Source organism: Prinia subflava, chromosome 8 (genome assembly GCF_021018805.1).
Source record: "Prinia subflava isolate CZ2003 ecotype Zambia chromosome 8, Cam_Psub_1.2, whole genome shotgun sequence".
Classification (NCBI taxonomy): domain Eukaryota; kingdom Metazoa; phylum Chordata; class Aves; order Passeriformes; family Cisticolidae; genus Prinia; species Prinia subflava.
The window spans coordinates 26,906,729-26,926,852 of NC_086254.1; the positions used below are offsets into that span (position 1 = coordinate 26,906,729).

Here is a 20,124-nt window from a genome sequence, read left to right on the forward strand (position 1 = left end):
TTGTGGCACTGGGAGATTAACAAGAAGCTTTTATTGATCTTTTATTAGTGTGAATATCCCAAAATACCTTTAGAGGAGCCAAATAACTTCTACTCTTTGCTAAACACTCCCAGTTCCTCTAGAGGCAGAGCCCTTTGAGTGTAATTTAGCACTGAATACAGCCCCATGTGTACCAGTGACATAAACACTATGGGGTCTGCAGTAAGAGGCTATTGGGAAGAAGTGAAATGTCAGCAGGATGCCAATCTGAGCAGGACTGGCTCAGGAGCAGACAGACAGCTGTAATTCAGTCCATAGGAGGCCACTGTACTGTAAGGCTCTGCTCCCAAGGGGAGCTTTATGAATATTTTCCAGGATCAACATTTGTAAATAGTGTCTTTCAACACGTCTTGAGAACACATTCTTGATCTCCTGTTTTCAAAAGAGAATCATCATCTTCAAAGGCGGGGAGGCAAAGCCATTCATGCAAACAGCATAGCTGCAAGCAATCCAGTTTGGCACTGGTCTGCAGAGCTGCTGAGGTGGGTGTCTGCACTGGATGTGCCTGGCAGGCACAGGCACAGCCTCCCCTGCCATGCCCCCAGCCCCATTCCCAGGGTACAGCACCCTCACAGCCCCCAGGAATCCAATCTGCCTGGGGAAACGTGATCGCCTGCACTCCTCTGCTGCTGAGGGACACGGGTCACATTCTGCCACCATCACAGCAGGGCAGACTGGCATCTGCCTGGGAGCCTCACAGTTCATGAAATCAATCCACAGGCCATGGGAGTAATTCTGTCTCCTCCCTTGCTTCTCCCCGGCCACAAAACCATGCTCAGGGTGGTCCCTTCCAGACTGTAAATTGACTTGTTGAAAGCCTTAGCAAAAGAAAGGTCAGATGCCTTCCAAACACAAAACTGACAGTGCTGTACAGCTGTCCAGACATTATTCCAAGGATATGCACATCCACACAGCTGCTTGCACCATGGCAGGCATTCATACCTCATCCAGGTGCACTCACTTTGCCTAGGTGTCCCCAAAAAAAGCACCTGCAGGTGCAGCCTGCTGTCATGGCCCAAACCTGCACCCCTGCTCCAGACTGGGGTAAAGGTGGGGTGAGCTGTGGAGCTGCTGCCCTTCCCTGGGGATGGCACATTCCCACAGGATTTCACAATGTCCTTATTCTGATGGTTGTGAAGAAGGACAAGGGGACAGAAGAGTGACAACACCACAGATACACCTGTCAGCAACCTGCAAGACAGTTTTCAGTCTTCTGTTACCTGCAAACCACACCAGAAACTGCAATTTTGGACTGCATTAACCCACTACAAATCCCACTGCCTCAGACCCTAAAAAATGAAGTCACCTTGCAGAAGCCCCAGCTGCCCAGCAATCTGAGAAAACCCAACTATCCTGCAGGTGCTCTCAGCCCTGCCTGTTGCTGTTAAGCCCCACAGCATCACTGCAGGGCAAACAGGCATTCACAGCTTGCTGAGCCCCTCCTGGTTCCCTGCTCCCACTGCCCAGCCCTGGGAAGGAACAGAGATAAGGGGAGTGCTACAGAAAACACAAGGGCTTAAGAAAGCTCTGATTTAGTGGAGATAAGAGGCCTGGGTGAGTAATCACACACAACTGAAATAAAGACCACTGGTGAAAGAAGGGCGGGCATAGGGGATGGCACATGTCCAGGGTGGGGGCACAGCACAGGCATGTCTGACTTCAGAGGTTAAAAAACAAGTTTTTAAGCAATAGCTACATTGTCATTCCCATAGCAGCACATCCTGATGAAATAACTGGCCTTCATGGAAGTGGCTGTCTGCCCTGTGGATGTCAGAGCAGCCCAGAGTGGACACTCACACATTTCAGGCAAAAAGTAGCACTGGTGTAAAATACACAGTGCAGAGCATCCTCCTCCTCCTGACCTGGCTGATGGGGATGTGAGCCCAGCCTCACCAGAAGCTCCCAGCACTCTCTTCTAAAAGGTGCACAGACCAAAATTGCTGGAGAGCTTCCTTCAGCAATGGGACACATGAACAAGGTGGTGGAGGAAGCAAATAAAGGATAAACTGGACAGAAAAATCACATCTCCAAACACAAGGCTTGCTGTATCAAGAGGCAATCCCACCTCTGCAGCAAGCTCAGAGCCAGAGGGAGCCTGCTAAAAACAAAACTGCAACAACTGGGGCTCTGCAGGGTCCAAATGAGTTCCAAACCAAGTGTTTCAGCTGCCAGCCCCAGGGGTAACACAAGCCAGGAGCAGGAGCTCAGCACAGCCCTTGCTCTGAGCACACAATTCCCCAGGCTCCTTAATAAGACACACTAATTTTTCACACTGTTAAGGGGAAAGCAAACAGCTCAGACATTTCTGTTCCTACATTAGGCTCTCAAGCACATTTGCTGCCTATCTTATCAGCAGCTTCAGCAGCCTTTCCGAGCCGTTTCAAGACTTTGGCCTTCAGAAACCTGGAGAGGGGGTGGAAAAACCCTCTATTCATTCTTACCAAAGCACAGCACATTTTCAAGAGGACATTCCTGCCATCCAGAGCAAACAAATGTTCCCAACTGCATGTTCTATGGGGTTGTTTGAGTTGCAGCAAGTAAGATCAATACAGGTTCACTGCACAGGGTATTTAAATATTCTTAGAGGAGTTCCTGGGCCAGTTTAGGATTAAAAGGGAGAAGCCAGACAAAAGAATACTTGTCTGTGCTTTAGACAGCTTGCAGGCTGGTTTTTACACCCAGAGTTTTACAAGCACAGCTCCATCAGTCAGAAGCTTGTTGGGACGGGCTCTCCAGAGCGTGCTAGGAACTGCACAAATCTGGGACCTGCTCCATCCAGACATCCCAGGCTCTGCAGTACTAAAAATAAAATTAAAGAAATACTATAAAAGAGCTATAGTAAGACCCTTTTCAGTACTGCCAAAGCCTTGCTGATTTGCTAAGTTTGTTCAGGAAGCCCTTGGCTAAATCAGGGGCTGAGAAAAGAAACACTCAATACCCTTCCATAGGATACAAATAGGATTTTGTGCTTTGGATGCGACTTGAAACAGCCTTTGCTCATTCTGTGGCCAACAGTGAATGAGATCTCTGTGACATTCCCAGTTTTCTGGAGGTGCTGGGCAGGGATGTCAGCATCTCACCAAAACAGTGTGCACACAGTGTAATGCCACCTGACCTGCTGTGACAAACAGGAGCCAAATCTTGTGTCCCACAGGGCACAGTGGGCAGAGCAAGGTGTTAGAGCACAAGCCCAGGTGTCAGCCCACCACAGCCAGGAAGAGCTGCCTCACCCCAGGGCCCTGGACATCACTGCTTTGGCCACAGCAAGGAGTTAAGTCCCAGACACTCCAATTCACTACTTTTCCTGCCATTATCAATACAGCTCTGAATTTGTGACAAAAATGACTTATGCCTTCATGGAGCACTTGGGAATTGCTAAGCAGAGCCTCCAGCTACAACACACTGAATGGTGCATGGTCAACCAGCAGCTCCACCACAAACTGAATTCTAGTAAAAACCCCAGGCCTGTTGCATCTCAGCTCTCAATTCAAGTAAAAAAACCCCAAGGCCGATTTTAATCTTGACAAGGCACAACTTGCAAGTCTGTGACACAGCAATTTACTATCAAAGAGAGGATTTCAGACTCAGCCTGTCTGTAACCTACCCAAGTCCTTTTTCCTTGCATTTATGGGATTAAAAAAAAAAAAAAAAAAAAAACTACCAAAAAACAAAAAACACATGTCATACACTTCACTTCCAGAGCTGCAGGAAATCCACTCTGAGTCGCATGCCAGCTTCAGCTCCAAGGGTTTCCTTGGGCTGTTCTCTCAGCGACAAGGAGAACAAAGCAACCTTGGCAGCAGGCCACCCTACAAGAAAGTATTTCCCCCAGTTCCCTGGGATGAAGTGGATATCCTGTCACAAACCTGCGCGCATGGGAAGGGTGAGGAGGGGAAGGAAATAGAAGAGGACAAATTACCTAAAAATTGGCACGATGTGAGAGGTCTCAGCTTGCCACCAAAGGCCCTGAACGGCTTCTCATTTTAAATGGCCAAATGCCAATGATGAATGACTCACACAAGCCTCAGGAACCCCAAGCTCTCCAGCACCCAAAAGGAGTACACTTAAATCCTGCCTCTGTTGGATTCAGAAGGGCATATGGATGCCCAAGCTCTGACACCTTATTTCTGCCTGGTTCTGAACCCAGGTCTTGGAGCTGGCAAATGCCTGTTTTTCCTTTTATTTCTTAGTTCACCACTTCCAGGGTTGAGTGGTTTTGGAAAGCCCCTCTCTGCATCACTGGCAGGCTCCAACAAGAGGACCCGGCTCCAACAGGAAAAGTCTCTCTTACATCTTATGTTAGCTCCCTGCATCAAACCAAACTGCACCCAGCTTCCAGGCAGCACTGCCTTTCTGTAATTCCTTTAAAGCCTGGTTGTTAGCAGATTTCTACAAAGCCAGACCCAACACATGCAAGCAGGTTTATTCTTCTAAAAACCGTGTCCCAGCCGTGCAGCACGTTAGCATTTGTCAGCAGCTTTCCCCACCGTGACACTGCCACTCACAGCCGGGTGAGCTGACCCAACAGCAGCACACACCGGGGTCACAGCAGGATTAACATTCCCTACAGCACTGCTAACACCAGCACAGACCTGCAGCTACAGTGTTTGTGTGGACTTCTCAGACCTACAAAGCTCACAGGAACACAGGGTTTGTCTTCACAGTCCCTCCAAGACCCCCTTGTATTTTGAGCCCCATTTACAGAAAATTGAAGCAAGCCTGTGCCAAGGCAGAAAGCAACGACTGGTAGAGAAAGAAATAACCAAACCCCTTCCTGGAGTCCAGCCAAAATCTTTGTGCCCACTAAGTTTGGGTTGATGCAGACTTTGCAAAAGCCTGGAATAGGATTAAGGAACAGCTTTAGCAAACAGCCAGGACAACAACAGTGAAGTCACGATGAAGCCAGCGATACAGATTTCTGTTTGCAGTCATGAGTCTGTGTTTACAGTTTGCAACTATGTGCAAATACCAGAAAGCCATTCTTTTCCTCTTCCCATCAGGGCTTGGCATTATGCACATTTAACTAGATCCAAGGGATGCCTACAGCAGCATGCCAGCTGGATTTTGGGCACAGGGCATGCTCCAATCCACAGCGATGGGAACTTGCAGGAACCCATAAATAGAGCTCAGCTGAGTGTGTGTGTGTGAGGGAGAGCTCTGTATCAAAGCAGGCAGAGAAAGAAAGGGGAAAGAGAAACTAAAAAATAAATTGTGGCAGTTCTCAGTTTGGCTGTTTGCTTGTCCCTGCATGGGTTACACAAACAACCACTGGCAAGAACTCGGGATGCCAAGCAGAAGATGCAAAGTGATTCTCAGGCAGGGCACACCAAGTAGAGCAAGTTACAAACACAAGCTCTGCCAGGAAATCTGCTCCATCAAAGACACAGTTTACAACACACAGCCTCATGGAAAAAGCCATCTGTGATATGCAAATCTTCTAGGATAAAGGCAACTTCTTCTAAGGGAAACTGTTCTAACTTCCAGATAACCACGTACACCATACAACAGAGGAGCTCAGCTGGTTTAACCCTGCTGGCTGAACCCCAGCTTCTCCAGGCAGAGAATGGATGTGGCTGAACAAGAGGCATGGTGCTTTCTGCCACATCATCTCCCATGAATGATTTGTTGTTTGACAGAGGGAAGGACAAGAATGTCAAACCACCATCCAAACACTCTTCTCCAGGAGCTCTGACTGACAGTTCCTGACAGAACTCGGTGCAGCAGCAATTGCTGGCCCTGTTACCTGCTCATCCTCTCCCTGCCTCTGTCTGGCTGCCGTGCCAAGGCCCTGGGGCCAGGTTGGGGTGCCTGGAGGAAACAGGCAACGTGGCTTCCTACACTGCACAAACACGAGCTGGCACCATCCAGATCCACCTTCCATTAGCAGTGACCTCACGTTAACAAAGGCGTTTTTATAGTTATGCTTGGCAAGTCCTTCTGTGGGGAACAAAATGTCATTCCCTCAGTCTTGCCAGAGCCTCTGGTGACCAAAGAAGCCCCAAACCACAGCTCAGTCCTTGCCTTGTGCAGAGTCATCCATGTGTCACTCTCAAGGCTTTGTCCTCTTCCTCCCTGGATCTCCCAGTACAACTCATCCCTGTTCCACATCTCCTCTCTAACCTCCAGGATGCCTCCAGAAGCAAAACCTCAATTACCAGGTCTGTGTGAATAGACCACATTTCCCTAATCAATTGCCACTGATCTGCAGCCTGCCCTTAAACCATGCAGGAAGACTCCTCCACCTCAGCACACCTGGCACGTGTCTTCCTACTGATCTCAGTTTTTATTTCTATCAAATGGGAAGCAGTGTACTATTTATTGCACTGCTTGGCATTGCACACAGGGGGAGAGGTCTGGAATTTGAAGAGCACTGAATCCAGAAAACAGGAAACAACTGAGGATCAAGGCTGGGCACAGCCTGAAGGCCCACGTTTATGACTCTAATAAAAGGATAAGGCAGGGATGAATGCAGGGCTGAGCCAGGTTTGGTAGAGCATCAAAAGAAAGGTGCAGAGGGCTAGAACAGGCTTGAAAGAGCAGAGAAGCTGACTAGGCAGATGATCAAAAGTGTGTTTAGCATCCTCCCTGCCAGCCCTGTGGATCTGAGCCAGGGCATAGCTGAGCTGGAGCTGCGGAGGGCAAGGACAGCCCCTGGAACTGTGCCCCAGGAAGGGCTCACTTGAGGGGCTTATCCTGACCAGCACCAGCACTGAGAACTAAACTGGCTGTGCAGTGCCACAGGATGAGCCTGTCTCTCAGTCCCACACAAACAAAGAGCAGGACTGGCAGTGACTCCAGGCTCACAGCCTCGGCTTCAGCAGCCTCAGCACTCAGGGGTGTGTGCAGGACATGAGTTCATGGAGAGACAAGCACCCACAGGGCTGAGGGATGCTCTCACCTGCTGAAAAAGTGACAGACAGAGGAGAAGGGCTGCAGAGGACCAAGCCAAGAGCTTGACTGCAACAGATTTTGGAGTCACTGTTCTGGTGCACACACTGGTCCTGCACACATGCCATGCTCAGAGAACGATGGAGATAAAATTCCGTATTTCCATTCTGCAGGTGGGACAAGCCAAAGCACAGAAAACACTAAACCACTCAATGGGATGTCAGCCTGCTCTGGTGTCAGAGCCATGAGCCTCTCTGCCTGCACTGGGTATAGTCCTTCCCAAAAAGCTCCCTGTAACATCTCCCTGAGGGAGGAAAACACAACACAAACAGGGCCCGACCCAGGCGGTGCCGCGCTGTTTGAACTCGCTGGCACAGCCAGGACAGAGCTGAGCCCACAGCACGTGTACCCACACACACCCCAGTCAAGGCATGCTCTTGTTTTCCAGCCCAGCCAAGCAGACACTTTCCAGGAGAACAGCAAGAAATTACCAGGCTTGCCTTCCAGCTATTCATTACAAACTAAAGCCTCCCCTACTCCAGCCTGACCTCTCCCCAGCCCACGCTCACCCCGAGGCTCTCTCCTAATCTTTGAAGAATCCCAGGGAGTTGAGAAGGAAGGGACAGCCTGGAGGAAATAAGAAGCTCCACAGCAGGAGATCTCACTGTCACCCTCTTTGTTTCTCATCACACCAACGTTATAAATAGGCAACAACACCTAGGGAGAAACTGGAGTGGAAATCTTGCACGCATTTCTTAGAATCAGCAATTATCCTTTCATCAGTCATTACCTGGAGCTGCTCTGGGGGGAGAGGCTGAGGCTTATTTTAACACCTGGTTCAGGTCTAGGCAGAGCAAGCACAGCCTCTGGGAAGATTAAGCTGTTGAAGCACAAGGGTCACTTGTACAAGATGCAAAGGACAGGCAGAAACAACCTCCTCGAGGCCACAAAAAGTGCCCCAATGCTGAGTGATCTGCCCAGAGCCTCCTGCTCCCCTGCTCTTCCCTGTGCTCACAGCCTGGCAGACGTGAGGCAAGGCAGGACTTTTGGGAATCAGATGATACAAGAAATCCTTTCTACTCACTGCAGCCCTGGAAGACTGATTTTAAGCAGTACTGGTTCATGGCTTGAATAAACATAACATACAATTAAAATCCATGTGTCACCCGTGATTTACCTACAGCAGTATTCTGCACATCTTTTCCCTTAACAGCAACCAACAGCAACAGCAACAAAAAGGAAAGAAATTTCAGCCTTGGCTGCTCTGGATTGTGGAGCTTGGCATCCAGTTTGGCAAGGCTGTTTGAAAAGGAGAGGATGGGTCTGCTCTTGCTGCCAGAGGAGACAGATCCCCACTTGATTAACAACCAGAGCCACTCCCTTCCCGCTCACCTGAGCGGCTCCCACACAGCCCTTGGAGCCAGGAATCTGGTGGGAGTTGGCAGATGGCCCTTCTCGACCCTTCTGTGCTAAGTGGAAGCAAAAATCTCACTTTATCAGCACCAAAAAAAAAAAAAAAAAAAAAAAAAAAAAAAAAAAAAAAAAAAAAAATATTATTCAATAGCTGCTGGTCCAGGTCAGGAGAACCACAGCTTTGAAGAAAACAGAAGAGACTTCACAGCTAAGTTAATTTAAACAATAAAGTGTGAAATAAACTGGGAGAAGATCCATCCACCTGGGCTTGGTGCCAGCTCCCAGTGCTGCATGCTCTGCCAGTCACACCTTTTCTGCCTTTTCCAGAAGAAGCACTACAAATATACCCCCTGCTTCCATTCCACATCCATGGCAAAGGACAGCAGCACTGAACACACTCAGTAGTTAAATGTGAGCCACAGACCAGATCAGAGAACCACATTTCTGAAGCCTATAAACAAAGATCCACATCTACTTTTGAAGGATTTTATGGCAACTGGAGAAGATTCTACACAGGAGGAGAGACCACAGGCCCAGCTGTTGAAAGTAAAAAAGATTTCTGCTCAGCCTACTTAATGTGCTTTATTTTTAATGCTGCTTTTGCTCCAAGAGCCAGAGAACAATTTGGAGAAAGAAAGTCTTTGTTAGAGATTTTACGCCCCAGCCCTTTATTTAAGGTGCAAAAGCTCACAATAAATGTCACTAAGCTCTCCTACCCCTTTCCCACAGTAGTGCCTCAGAACAGTGAAGACCAAGTAGGAGTAATTACTAAATAGTTACTCCTCAGCAGTAAGAGAAGTTAAGAAAAGTAAAAACCATGTAAAAAATGTCTTAAATCCTCAGCCATTCTTGAAATGCTCCATGAGAAACACATCAGGCAGGTAAGACAGCCTGTAGCCCCGGGAGAAATGGACACTGTGCATTTTCCAGCTGGGCAAAATGCTGCAGGAGACATCTCAAAGCACCCCTGAAGTTATCAATTTACTCCCTTGCTGACACACATCCCACAGTGGCTACAAAACACACCTTCACACTGACCCTGCTCACAATTCCTTTCCATCTCTGTGAATTACCAATGAATGCAACCCTTCCTCCTTCTAAGCCCAAAGGGAGCTGCATTTTAAGGAGCTCTGGAGGTTTCCAAAGGAGGAGGCTTCTCTTCTCTCAGCAGAAGTGAATGGATGTCGGTGCTCCTGTCAGGCACTGCCCAACTAAATTCCTTTGGGGTATCAATCAAAACTCTCTGCAGAGCTTCAGTCTGAAATCCTGCTGCTCTCTAGTGTCACCAGGGCCAGCAGACAAGGCAGGGGGAGATGGGGGCTGCTGGCCAGCCACCCTCTCACTGCAGTAATTAACCTCAAGCAAGCACTGGCATGAAGCTCCTGCTCTTGCATGACTGCAAGCATTCCTCCCCCAGAGTTTATGATAAAGCACCAACTATCCATAAACATCTCAAGGAAGGGCTGGCCTGGGTTCACCTTCATGCAAGGAAGATGTCAGGCTCTGGCAGGGAGCCAGCCATTCATGTTTCTTTAAACCTTGTCAGCTCTGACTCAAACATCTTTTTTTGGGGAAAAAAAAAAAAAAAAAAAAAAAAAGAATCTTCCATCACACCCCTTCCTCCCCCTCCACCCACTGTGGCACTTAATCACAGCAGGATCACAGGGGACAATTCCCATGGTGGCAGTGAGTCATGGTGTCCTGTCCCTCTGCAGCAGAGGCATGTTCCCATTTCCAGCTGGCCTGGAGGCTCCAGGCAGGAGAGAAGAGCCTGGAGCTGAGCAGGAGAGGGGCAGGCTTAAGAACCTCCACCACAACATGGACCTTTGCCCTCCAAGCCAGGTAGGACAGCCACTTTTTGGGATTTTCACAAGTCCAGATTGTCCAGTGACAGCAGAGCCCTCCCAGCACACAGCACCCTCAATTCTTCTACTCTCCAAAACTTGAGTCATGCTTCATACAGTGCCATGATGGATTTTACACCAAATTCATGCAGTGGCCCAGCCATTATCCTAAATATACTAAGCACAAGGTCATGATTAAAGGCAAGAAGAAAAAAAAATTCCCTCTCCATACTCCCCAGCATCTCCTAAAATCCATTTAACTTCCCTCCCTGGAGCTCTCTGTCATATTTCTGGCGCTCAGACCTGGGTCTGACATGGAAACCTTCAAGTGACTTTTCCTCCTCTCGCAGCCCTTCTCCCACACCAATTCTGAAAAGAAAAATCACTCCTCCCCAAGGAGGCAGGAACAGGCAAGGTACCAGCAGGAGCAATTCCCATCCAACCCCCCAGCAGATAACCCAACACAGCCCCTCCCAAGCCATGGTGGGAGCCCTGATGAAGCCATTAAGATCAGGCTGCTGCTGGCACTATGACGTGAGGAGAGTGTTTAATACCCTCACACCAGCTGTGTGGCCAGCCCAAGCCCTTCTGGAACTTATTTGCTGGCTGTGAATATTCCTCCTTCTCTCCTTCCCACAGGATTTTAACACCCCTGTGAGGAGAGCAAGCTCCCAGCCAGCAAAAAGCAAAGACCAACAGGATGCTTAATTAATTGACCCTCTCCCAGTTGCCACAGCCTGGCCAAACGCTGGAGAAACCCAATTTCAGCTGGTAATTAAGCATTTATGGCTGGAAAGAGCTAGAAATTACAGAGCCAGCAGGGAAGCCAGCAGCAAAGGAAGGGGCTGACACCACCACCCCCTGTGCCAGCCCCTGTGTGCTCCAGTGCCATCAGCACTCCAGAGGGACAAAAGCTTTTAGTGGCTGTGATTCCCTTTTATTACACCTTAATTGGTCCAAGAGCTCTCTAGATTTATACACAGAGCAAGGAGAGGCCTTGTTTGCCAGCCAAAAATAAGCCTTGCTGCCAGACATGCCTATGAGGGTGTTGGTACCTGGGCAGTTTTCACTGGTATCCCAGGAATTTGGGAAGCCTGGCTGCCAGGTGCACTGGCCTGATCTTCCACTTGCCCTGCTGACCACACTGGGTCCCAAGAATTCCTCTCTCTTCTATCCTTTCAGCCAGAGTCAACTTCAAAAGGAGGAAATTAGCGATTCCCTACCATTTAATCTGTTTCTATTGCCCAAACAAACCAAAGGAGTTAAAAGCAAAGAACTGACTCTCACCAGGAGCATAAACAGGTTATTACAGCAATTACATGCAATAAGGCCATGTATGAAGGGGAAGCCACTAAAACCAGCTGAAGCTTTAGGCTTGTGCTGCTCTTAGGACCAGCTGGGTTTATGATGTATTACAAAAGTGACAGGGAAACAGAGGGTCTGTGAGCCCACAGAAAATCCACACCAGGTGAAGCATCTGCCACCAGTCCCACACATGCAAACTGTGGCACCAACCCTGCAGAAATGACGGTGCAATCCCATCTCCCTGGGTACTGAGGGCAAACAGCTCAGGAGAGAGATGGCCAAGGCAGAGCAGCTCCATTTTAACAGTGCTGAAGTCCTCCCAAATTATTCCAGGCTCTGGCTCCCAGCACAGCAGCTCTGAAGGCTGCAAGTCCCCAGGTGAGCCCAGCTTGCAGGCACACAGTGCAGCTGGGGGAGCTCTGGCCTGAAGCCAGAGCTGCCACACAGAATGACAAAGAGGAGGAGAAGGGAAAAAGGAATAGCCGATCTTTGAAAATCCCTCTCTAGAGAAGCCCTGAGCGATGGAAAAGCCACATTGCAGGCTGGCCCTTGGTCACAGGGGAGTGAGTTGCAAAGCAATCCTCCCACCAGCACAGCCCTGCCAGCTGGGATGTTTGAGACACAGCAGATGCCACCTACGCTGCTGAGGGCTCAGTGCCCCGTGTGCCCCAGGAGGCTCTGCCCACACAGCTCTCGTGCCCTGGGCAGCAGCAGGCATTTCACTGCTGCTGGGACAGCACAGCTTCAGGCAGCTGGCACTCATGGAGAGAATAAATTTATGAGAGGTGTCTGGCAGACTCCAAAAAAGTGCTGCAACACGGCAGGGAGCAGATCAGAGCCAACCCTGGGGACTGAAGTGTGTGTTTGAGGGTATCACCATCATACAGCCCGGCTATCTGTGGATGTAAACCTGGAGTCAACACCTTGCAAATTGCAGTGACAAATGAGCCTTTACTCCAGCAGAGAGAGTGAAAGATCCACCTGTGAAGTCACTGTGAAGTTTTGGTGTCCGAAAAATCTCAAAATCCCAGCAAAATGAAGCAATGTCCTAAAGGGGCTGTGACTCAGTCCCCAAAAGGCTGCTGAGCAATCACAACAAACAGGTTTCCTGGGGGAGAGGTGAGCTGTCCACAGCCCCAAAACTGCCCCATCCCACAGACCCCAGCCAAGGAGGCCCCAAATTTGGCCTCCTTTGAGAGGCAGGTACCCTCTAAGGGGAATGGCACCTGCATAATGTGGTGAGCTTCCACAAGTGACTCACCTTTTAGGGACCATCTAAATAGTAACAACAAAGAGCACAACACAGTTAATATTACCGAAAGGCAAGAGATTTTCTCTTCCCTGTTTTAACCAAAGCCCCCTGCCCTGCCATTAAATACGTGGATTTTCCGTATTTCCAACAAGGTCCACTAAAAGACTTTAGAAGCACAAAAGCAGTTCCTCACCAACACGGTCCACAGCATAATGCAGAAAGGATTTGTGTTACCTGTCCAAGGTCCAGGGTGACGTTGACCTGGTTGAACTCCAGCCCTCGGGAGAGAGGGGGGCTCTGCCACCAGCGCTCTGTCCCGTCGATGGCATTGGTGATGGGGTGGGCCTTGTTGCTGTCTGCAGAGGAGCAGATGTCACAGTACTGGCCCTGGCAGAAAATACAAAAACAACATTTAACCCTGGCCAGAAAAACGTGGTACAAAGCAGCCAGCTATCACAGCAATTTGGAAAGTACAGGGTGTAAGCCAGCTAATGCAGATCAAGATACAGAAAGTTTTGTTTGCACCAATTTAAAGTGTGTTTGCAAAAAGGTGCATGAAAAGGCTCAAAACCCCCACAGCCACCCAGTGCAGAATTTGGGCTGCTCAGAGCAGCATCCCTTCTGAATGTCAGATGTGCAGAGAACACTGACAAAGGATCCCAGGCTCGAAGGACTGGTGACCAGAAGCAGAGAAAGGGGTGTGTGAGGGAGAAGCTGCACTGCAATGGAGAGCAGCAGCTCAAAGCCCATGGTCAGCACACACAGCCACCCCTGCCGAGCCCAGGGATCCTGACCCAAACCATTCAGCCATTTCTATGGACTCAGAGTGGCAGCTCCTCTGCCCAGCTCCCTGCAATCTGCTTCTTGTCCACCTATTCATCTCACAATATAGCTCTTTCAGCTACAATTTCAAGCTTAGTCTCGCAGCCAAGTCCCTTTTGCTGATGATGCTGCAATGCAAGGCCAGAAAGGGACAGCCCCAGCTGTCAGCTGGCCAGGGACTGCCATCACTTCTCTCTGCCTTGCTTTTGAGGCCCGGGTGGCTTTGTCAGCTCCATGGACACGCTGCCAGAGAAAACAACCCCGCAACTTTAACAGCACCTCCTGAGCAGGACCAGACAAAGACCTGAGCTGTTAGGGGCAATTCTTTGTCTCTCATTAATGGACAAATGAATCTGACCCCCGCTCAAAGAAACCTGCAAAGCACCCTGAAAACTAGCAAATTGTAACGTGGAGCCACTGTTGTGTCACTTGAATTGCTGCTGGGAACAGCCTGGAAGGGAGCTGTGTCGCAGTTTTCCTTTTAAAGGCGCAGTTCTCCCCAGGCAGGAATGCTGCCCTTGCCTGTCCCAGCTGCAGCCAGTGTTAATATTACACCAGGTACGAGCTCTCAAGACAGGCAATCCCCATCCTGCCCCTACAAGGGCTGAGGTGACACAGAGCCACCACAGTGCATCTGATTTTCCAGATGCTCCAAGCTCTGGAGGAGTCTCAGTGCAAAAGAAACGGAATTCACAGCATTATTCCCCACTACCACATGCTTTGTTACTTGCACGCAATTATGCAACACAAATTATGGTGAACACGAACAGTTTTAACTTAATTCCTCTAGAGATGTGAAAATAGAGATGAGCAAGCACAAGGCCAGAGAAAAGGGAAGCTGAAACCATCCAGGTAAGCCTGACATTCATGCAGGGAGCAGTCAGTGTACAGAGAGGTCACAAGGCTGGTTTGGACATGCTTTGAGCCAGGAGGGAGAGCAGACCAGATAAAACTGACCCAACTCTTCAACTCAAACCTTTAATGGGAACCGGTGCAACAGGTTGTGTGGAAATTTCTGCTGCACGACACACAACACTGAGGTGGGTGGGAGGGAAGTGAGGCAAGGTTACAAAACAGGGATAAATAACAAAAAAAAAAAAAGTGCTTTCATACTTTAAATTCTTGCTACAGATGTAAAAACCATTCTGAACCCAAAGTTCACATTGATGGGAGACAGTCAACTCAAGCTGAGTAAGAGGGGAGTAAAAATTGGGATCAGCTGCTCCACATTTATAAAGCTGCTGTTGTCCCTCTCTGGGCAGCTTGCTGGGCTGGGAACAGGTCAGCAGCTGAACCAGGTTTGCTGTTCAGAGTGTGATTAACCTCTCTGATGCACCAGTTGCTCATTAGTTGTTTCATTAGAGCCAGACCTAAACCTGAGCAGAATCATTTCCAGCTATTTGTGTTTTAGAGCAACTCAGGCACTTGCACATTGTGTCAGGTTCTCTACAGGGAGGTTCTGACATCAGCAAGAGGATTTTAATTAAAAAGCAGCTGTGACTGCAGGCTTAGCAGGCACTGCAGGTTGCCAGAGCAGTATTGGTGTGGACACTACAAAGGTATGGTCAGAGAAAGAACTTCAGCAATGTAAGGAGTTGCAGAGCAGCTCAGAGAACATAAAACTGCCCCTATCAGAGCAAACTGCTAAGAGGGAGAGATAAGGAGGAGGTTTGAATGAGGGGCAGCTTCCAGAGACATGCAAGGCCTGATCCTGCTCAGGGCCCTGGGAACTTTGAAGTTTCCCCTGAGCATAAAGACAAGCTGGGCACCCTGCTGGCACCTCTCTCAGGGGACACAGGTGGCTTTGTCCCAGTTTATCTGGCCCTGCCACGACCCAACACCAGCTCCCCTCACCTGATTTATCAGAAAGCCACAGGGAGCATGGGGCTGCTGGGGATGAGGTAAAAAGGGCAGGAAAAAGGGTGTAAAAAGTTTTCTTTCAGACCAAGTGCCTGCTTGCAAGCTGCTCCCAGGGCTGTCCCTGCAGCTCAGCTGCTCACACGGAGTTCAGCAGGTGCTGTCTCACCATGTGTCTTTTCTGTGGGCAACAACAACTTGTTCTAAACTGTGTTTTCAGCCACAGTTAAACCAGTGAAATCCAACACTATCATAGATGTAAACACAGAGGAGACATGTACAGAGAGATACGGCAGCAATTGTCACCTGCAGTACTGAGAGCCCTGGGCTGAACCAGATTCCTGCTGCCACACAGAGCCACACACCAGAGATGTGACAAGGATAAAGAGGCACCAGGAAAACAGCATATTCAGAGAGAATGTCACTTAAATCTGGGACATTCAGGGATGAAACAGCTTCAGATTTCCTCTGTTATCAACACCTGGAAGAGTGAGAGGGCCAGAGTTCTGGTCAGTGCCCGCACTGCTTGGGCAAGGATTGCTCAGGGCTGCAATTCAGCGCTCTGGGGGGAAGACAGGCTTCAGAGGAAGGCACAAGCAGCACTGCCTGAAATCAGTCAAATCTGTTGTACATTCTTAATTTCTGAGGTCTGTAATTGCTTTAATTAATGCCAGTAACCTGCCTCACTCCAACAGTCCTAATCTGAAATAATCATCTACAGCCCTGCCCCACCCTCAGGAGCAGTGCACCATCCCTGCTGGTTTTGGAACAGCCCCCAGGCACACGGCTGGGACGGGGAACAGGAGCACATGGCTGTGCTTTTGCAGACTTGTCTGTCTTGGAAGACAGTTACAAGCACCTCCAGCAAAGCCTAAACAAAAAAAAGAAATCTATGATCTCTCTTCTGCCTCATCCTCAAGACATCGTTAAAGCTGACCCACGCTGAGGAGGGAATTTGACATGGAAAGCAAACCTCCAAGGAAAGTCCCTTTCAGCACACCTCAGCACTGCTGTGCCTCGCATCCTTCCAGACTGAAAAGCCCCCCACAGTTGGAAATGCAGCCTTCTGCCAAAAAGCCCTGAATAAAGCAAAGGAAACTCCTTGAAAAGGTTTACAGCCTTCCCACAAGCTGTGCCAAAACCACTCCAAGTGTCTTTAAGGCAGCGTTACTTCAGAAAACTTAATGATTATTGACATTTTAAGACCATCATGTTCAAAAGTCAGTGAATTCCCTTTTCTGAAGTCTTCTATAATGTCAAATTAAACCAGCAGAAAACAGAAAATTGACTGACTTTGTTTATTAGATTATTGTATTAATGTTTATCCCTAGGTCTTTAACCAAGCAAGTGTCCCTTCACCACCACAGCACACAGATGTCTCTTGGAGGGTCTCAAGTGGCATTTTTCCAGTATTCCTGATGAAAACTCCTTATGCCACAGGCACATCACACATGAGCAGGTGAATGAAGGAGGGAAGGCACTCTGGGCTGGTGGGACATGCAGGCAGGGAGGACATGCATGTGGAGTTCATTATTGTTGTTTCAGTCTGCTCAAATTGAACACTTCCCTCCCACCTCCCTCCTTGCTTTAGTCACCGGGTGGTGCCAAGACCCCTAAAGGGGATGAATTGGGAACTCTGACCTCTGCTCTGATGCTTCCCCTCCCTTTTAGGTGCTGCCTGTGGTCATGGAAAGGAGCCACTACAAAAGGAATTTTCTAAAGCTTTCAGACTGAGTGAAGCCTGCTGGCCTGGGAAGTGGTGCTCAGATCAAAGCCCCCCTGTGCCAGAGCTGCACAGGGGACAGGAGGGGGTGGCTGCAGAATTCCACAGCTCAGGAGCCGTGTTTAGCAGCAGGGGGACGCTGGGGCTGCCCCCGGAGCTGGTACAGCCTGAAGGGTTTATTTCAGTCAGCAGCATCCTTAGTGCTGTGTGTCATGCTGAGCTAGCAGGGTGGCCAGAGCACAGATGGACACACGTGGAGTGATGAATGCACACCCACATTTGCCAGCTTTTCCAAGCAGCCTTATCCTCCCAGTTTTGCTTGGCACATCGTTCACATATTTGTTTGCAAGTGCACAGAGTAGCAGTTACTTCTTCACCTTTCCTTACTCCTTTGCCTCACTGGAGGCACAATTACTACATCGAGGTCCCTGTGAGCCTCCTGCTGCTGGGACTTCAGGCAAAGCTTCTTGGAGTTACTCTCTTTTACACTGCAGTGAAGTGAAACATCTCTTTAAAAGGTGACAAAAGTCAGAGGAGGATACGTCAGGTTTTTGCCATCCAGTGACATCTTCAACCATTTATACTACACAGAGCAAAATTCCATGTCACAACCACACAATAGCTGGAAAATTCCTAGTGCAGCACTAACTCAGGAGAATGTGGCCAGAATGAGAAAAATGCTTCAGAGATCATCTTGTGACAAAGCCACCCCCACCAAAAAGGCTGAGAAAGGCTTGGTCCGAGGAAGTGACCGTTTTCCTTTGCTCGCCCTTGTTACAGCAGGGAGAACACCACTGCAACAGGTGAGTGGCACCACGATCCTCACTAGCAGCACTCAGAAAACACCGAGCAGCAGCTGGTGGCTGCATGGCTGGCTTCGGGCTGCAAGAGCATTTCAAACCAGAGCTGCTCCTCCCGGCCTGGGCTGCCCTCGGGGGGGACAGCGGGTCTGGAGCTCCTGCCACTAAAGCCGATGTTTTACAAGCCCGTTTACAACTGTTCTTTCCTCCCTTGAAGAGAGCCATAGCTGCTACACTGCACTGCAGCTTGTACCGTCTGCATTCCTGGCTGCAAGCTCCCTCTGGGCAGCTTAAAATGGGACCCCTGAGATCAGTCACCTGATATTCGCTTGTAAAATCCACTCTCGTAACTTTCCCCTCTGCTCATCCCCATGCCCCGCCGAACACACGGGCGGCGGCGGAGTTAAAGCACATCAATGTAAATATTATCAGTTCAGGACACATCACGGTAATCGCTATCACATTTACCACAACCATTCCCTGACTACCAAAGGGAATTCAGGCGCTGGTTCGCCCGGGATTTTACAAACACAAAGAACACACAACTTCTAAAAAGAACGCCCCGACAACCCAGCGAGCCGCGTTTCACGCCAGCAGCTCCTGGCCAGGCTGGGAGGGAGAGCGAGCACGTGTGTGCCCCGGCCCCGCTGCTGCGGGCGGGCCCGGCCCGGGGGATGCCCGGGGGATGCCCGGGACCACCGCTCCCGGAGCCCCCGGCACCGCCGCACCCGCTGTGCCCGGGGCAGCCGGGGATGCTGGGGAAAGGCGGGGAGCGGGGCCCTGCCCGCCCAGCCCCGCTGCCCTCCGCGGCACCCCGAGCACCGGGGGCGCACAAAGGGGGGCTCGCAGCCGAGCGCGCCCCCGGCGAGGCTCCGCCAGCCGCCCGTGCCCGTGCGGGCTCCGCGCCCTCCCGCGCCTCCCCGGCCGTACCTGGATGGTCTGGTTGGGGTCCCCCCCGGCCACCGGGCCCCCCACCAGCTTGCAGTACAGGTCCTCCACGGCGCGCCGGCTGCCGGCGCCCGCCGCCTCCTCGCCGCAGGTGGCGGTGGCGGAGATGCGGGTGCCCTCGGCCAGGTTGAAGTAGGGCGGGTGGAGGCTGTGCCCGTTCACATCGCTGGGGAACGAGGCGGGCGGCCGGGCGGCGGCGGCGGGCAGCGCCAGCAGCACCGGCAGCAGCAGCAGCGCGCCCCGCTCCGCCGCCCTCGCCATCTTCGCTCGGCGGGGCCGGGCAGCGCTGCGGCACCGGCGGGGCTGGGCTGGGCTCTGCCCGCTCCCCCCGGCTCCGCTCGGCTCTGCCCCTCTCCGCCGCCGCCGCGCTACTTCAGCCGCGGCTGCGGGGAGGGGCCGGGCGGCCCCGCCGCCCCGGTTAACCCTTTGCCGCCCCGGGAACCCCCCGGGCCCGCCGCGGCCAGGGGAGGCCGAGGGGGGTGATGAGATGCCGACCCCTCCCAAATAAACGGAGACGGGATCCCCCGGAACAATGTGCCCATTGTGTCTGCGGGGCTGCGCTGCCCGCGGCGGCTCGCTGGTGTTTCAGCGCGTTAAACTCCATTAACCCATAGATCGGGTTATCTACACGGAAAACTCAATTACTAATTAACAAAACAGGGGAAGGCTTGACCAAACGCAGTTCGGGCTCCTCGAGGTGTGCCGTGGGTTCTCATTTAATTTGGGCAGTGAAAATTTTACTTCCACTTTCCCCGGAAAGGATGGCTTTGGGGAAATGACTTTACCTTCTCCCCCAAGGGGGAAGGAAGCAGCTCAGCGATAACCCAAATTTCCCTTCGCTGCCCATGGACAATTCCTCCGCGCTGTGACTCGCAGAGACACTGTCAGGTCTTTATATGCTGCTGGGGGAAGACACTTTACAGATAAAAACATGGACATAAATATAGAGCCAAGCATAAATTAACTCACCAAACCACTGCTTTGATTTTCTGTCAAACAGAGAGTCTTAAAATCCAAGAATTAAATAATACACACCAAACGTTGTGCCTGAACTGGACAAGACTGCATTTTTAAACCAGGACATGCCAAGAGACCAGGTCTGGACTCCAAATAAGTTGGATTGCTGCGGTATTTGCACCCCACAGGAAGCAAAACAAGCTCTTAAGAGTGCCCAGGTCTTCACAGGCTGCTGCTGGGCATTTGCTCTTTTGCATCACATCATCATCTTTGTTT

At 50.5% G+C, this 20,124-nt stretch overlaps 1 protein-coding gene across 3 annotated transcripts in view; it reads right to left on the minus strand.

The window, feature by feature from the left end:
* The window catches only part of LAMA5 (laminin subunit alpha 5), an 83,356-nt gene extending 64,034 nt beyond the window's left edge, over positions 1-19,322 (minus strand). For all 3 annotated transcript variants that reach the window (XM_063404279.1, XM_063404278.1, XM_063404277.1), the window contains exons 1-2: positions 18,874-19,322; positions 12,976-13,128 (exon numbers count right to left, since the gene is read on the minus strand). In XM_063404279.1, coding sequence (XP_063260349.1) covers positions 12,976-13,128; positions 18,874-19,152 — 432 coding nt within the window. In that variant the 5' untranslated portion in view covers positions 19,153-19,322. The remainder of the gene's footprint in view (positions 1-12,975; positions 13,129-18,873) is intronic.
* Positions 19,323-20,124: the final 802 nt, after the last annotated feature.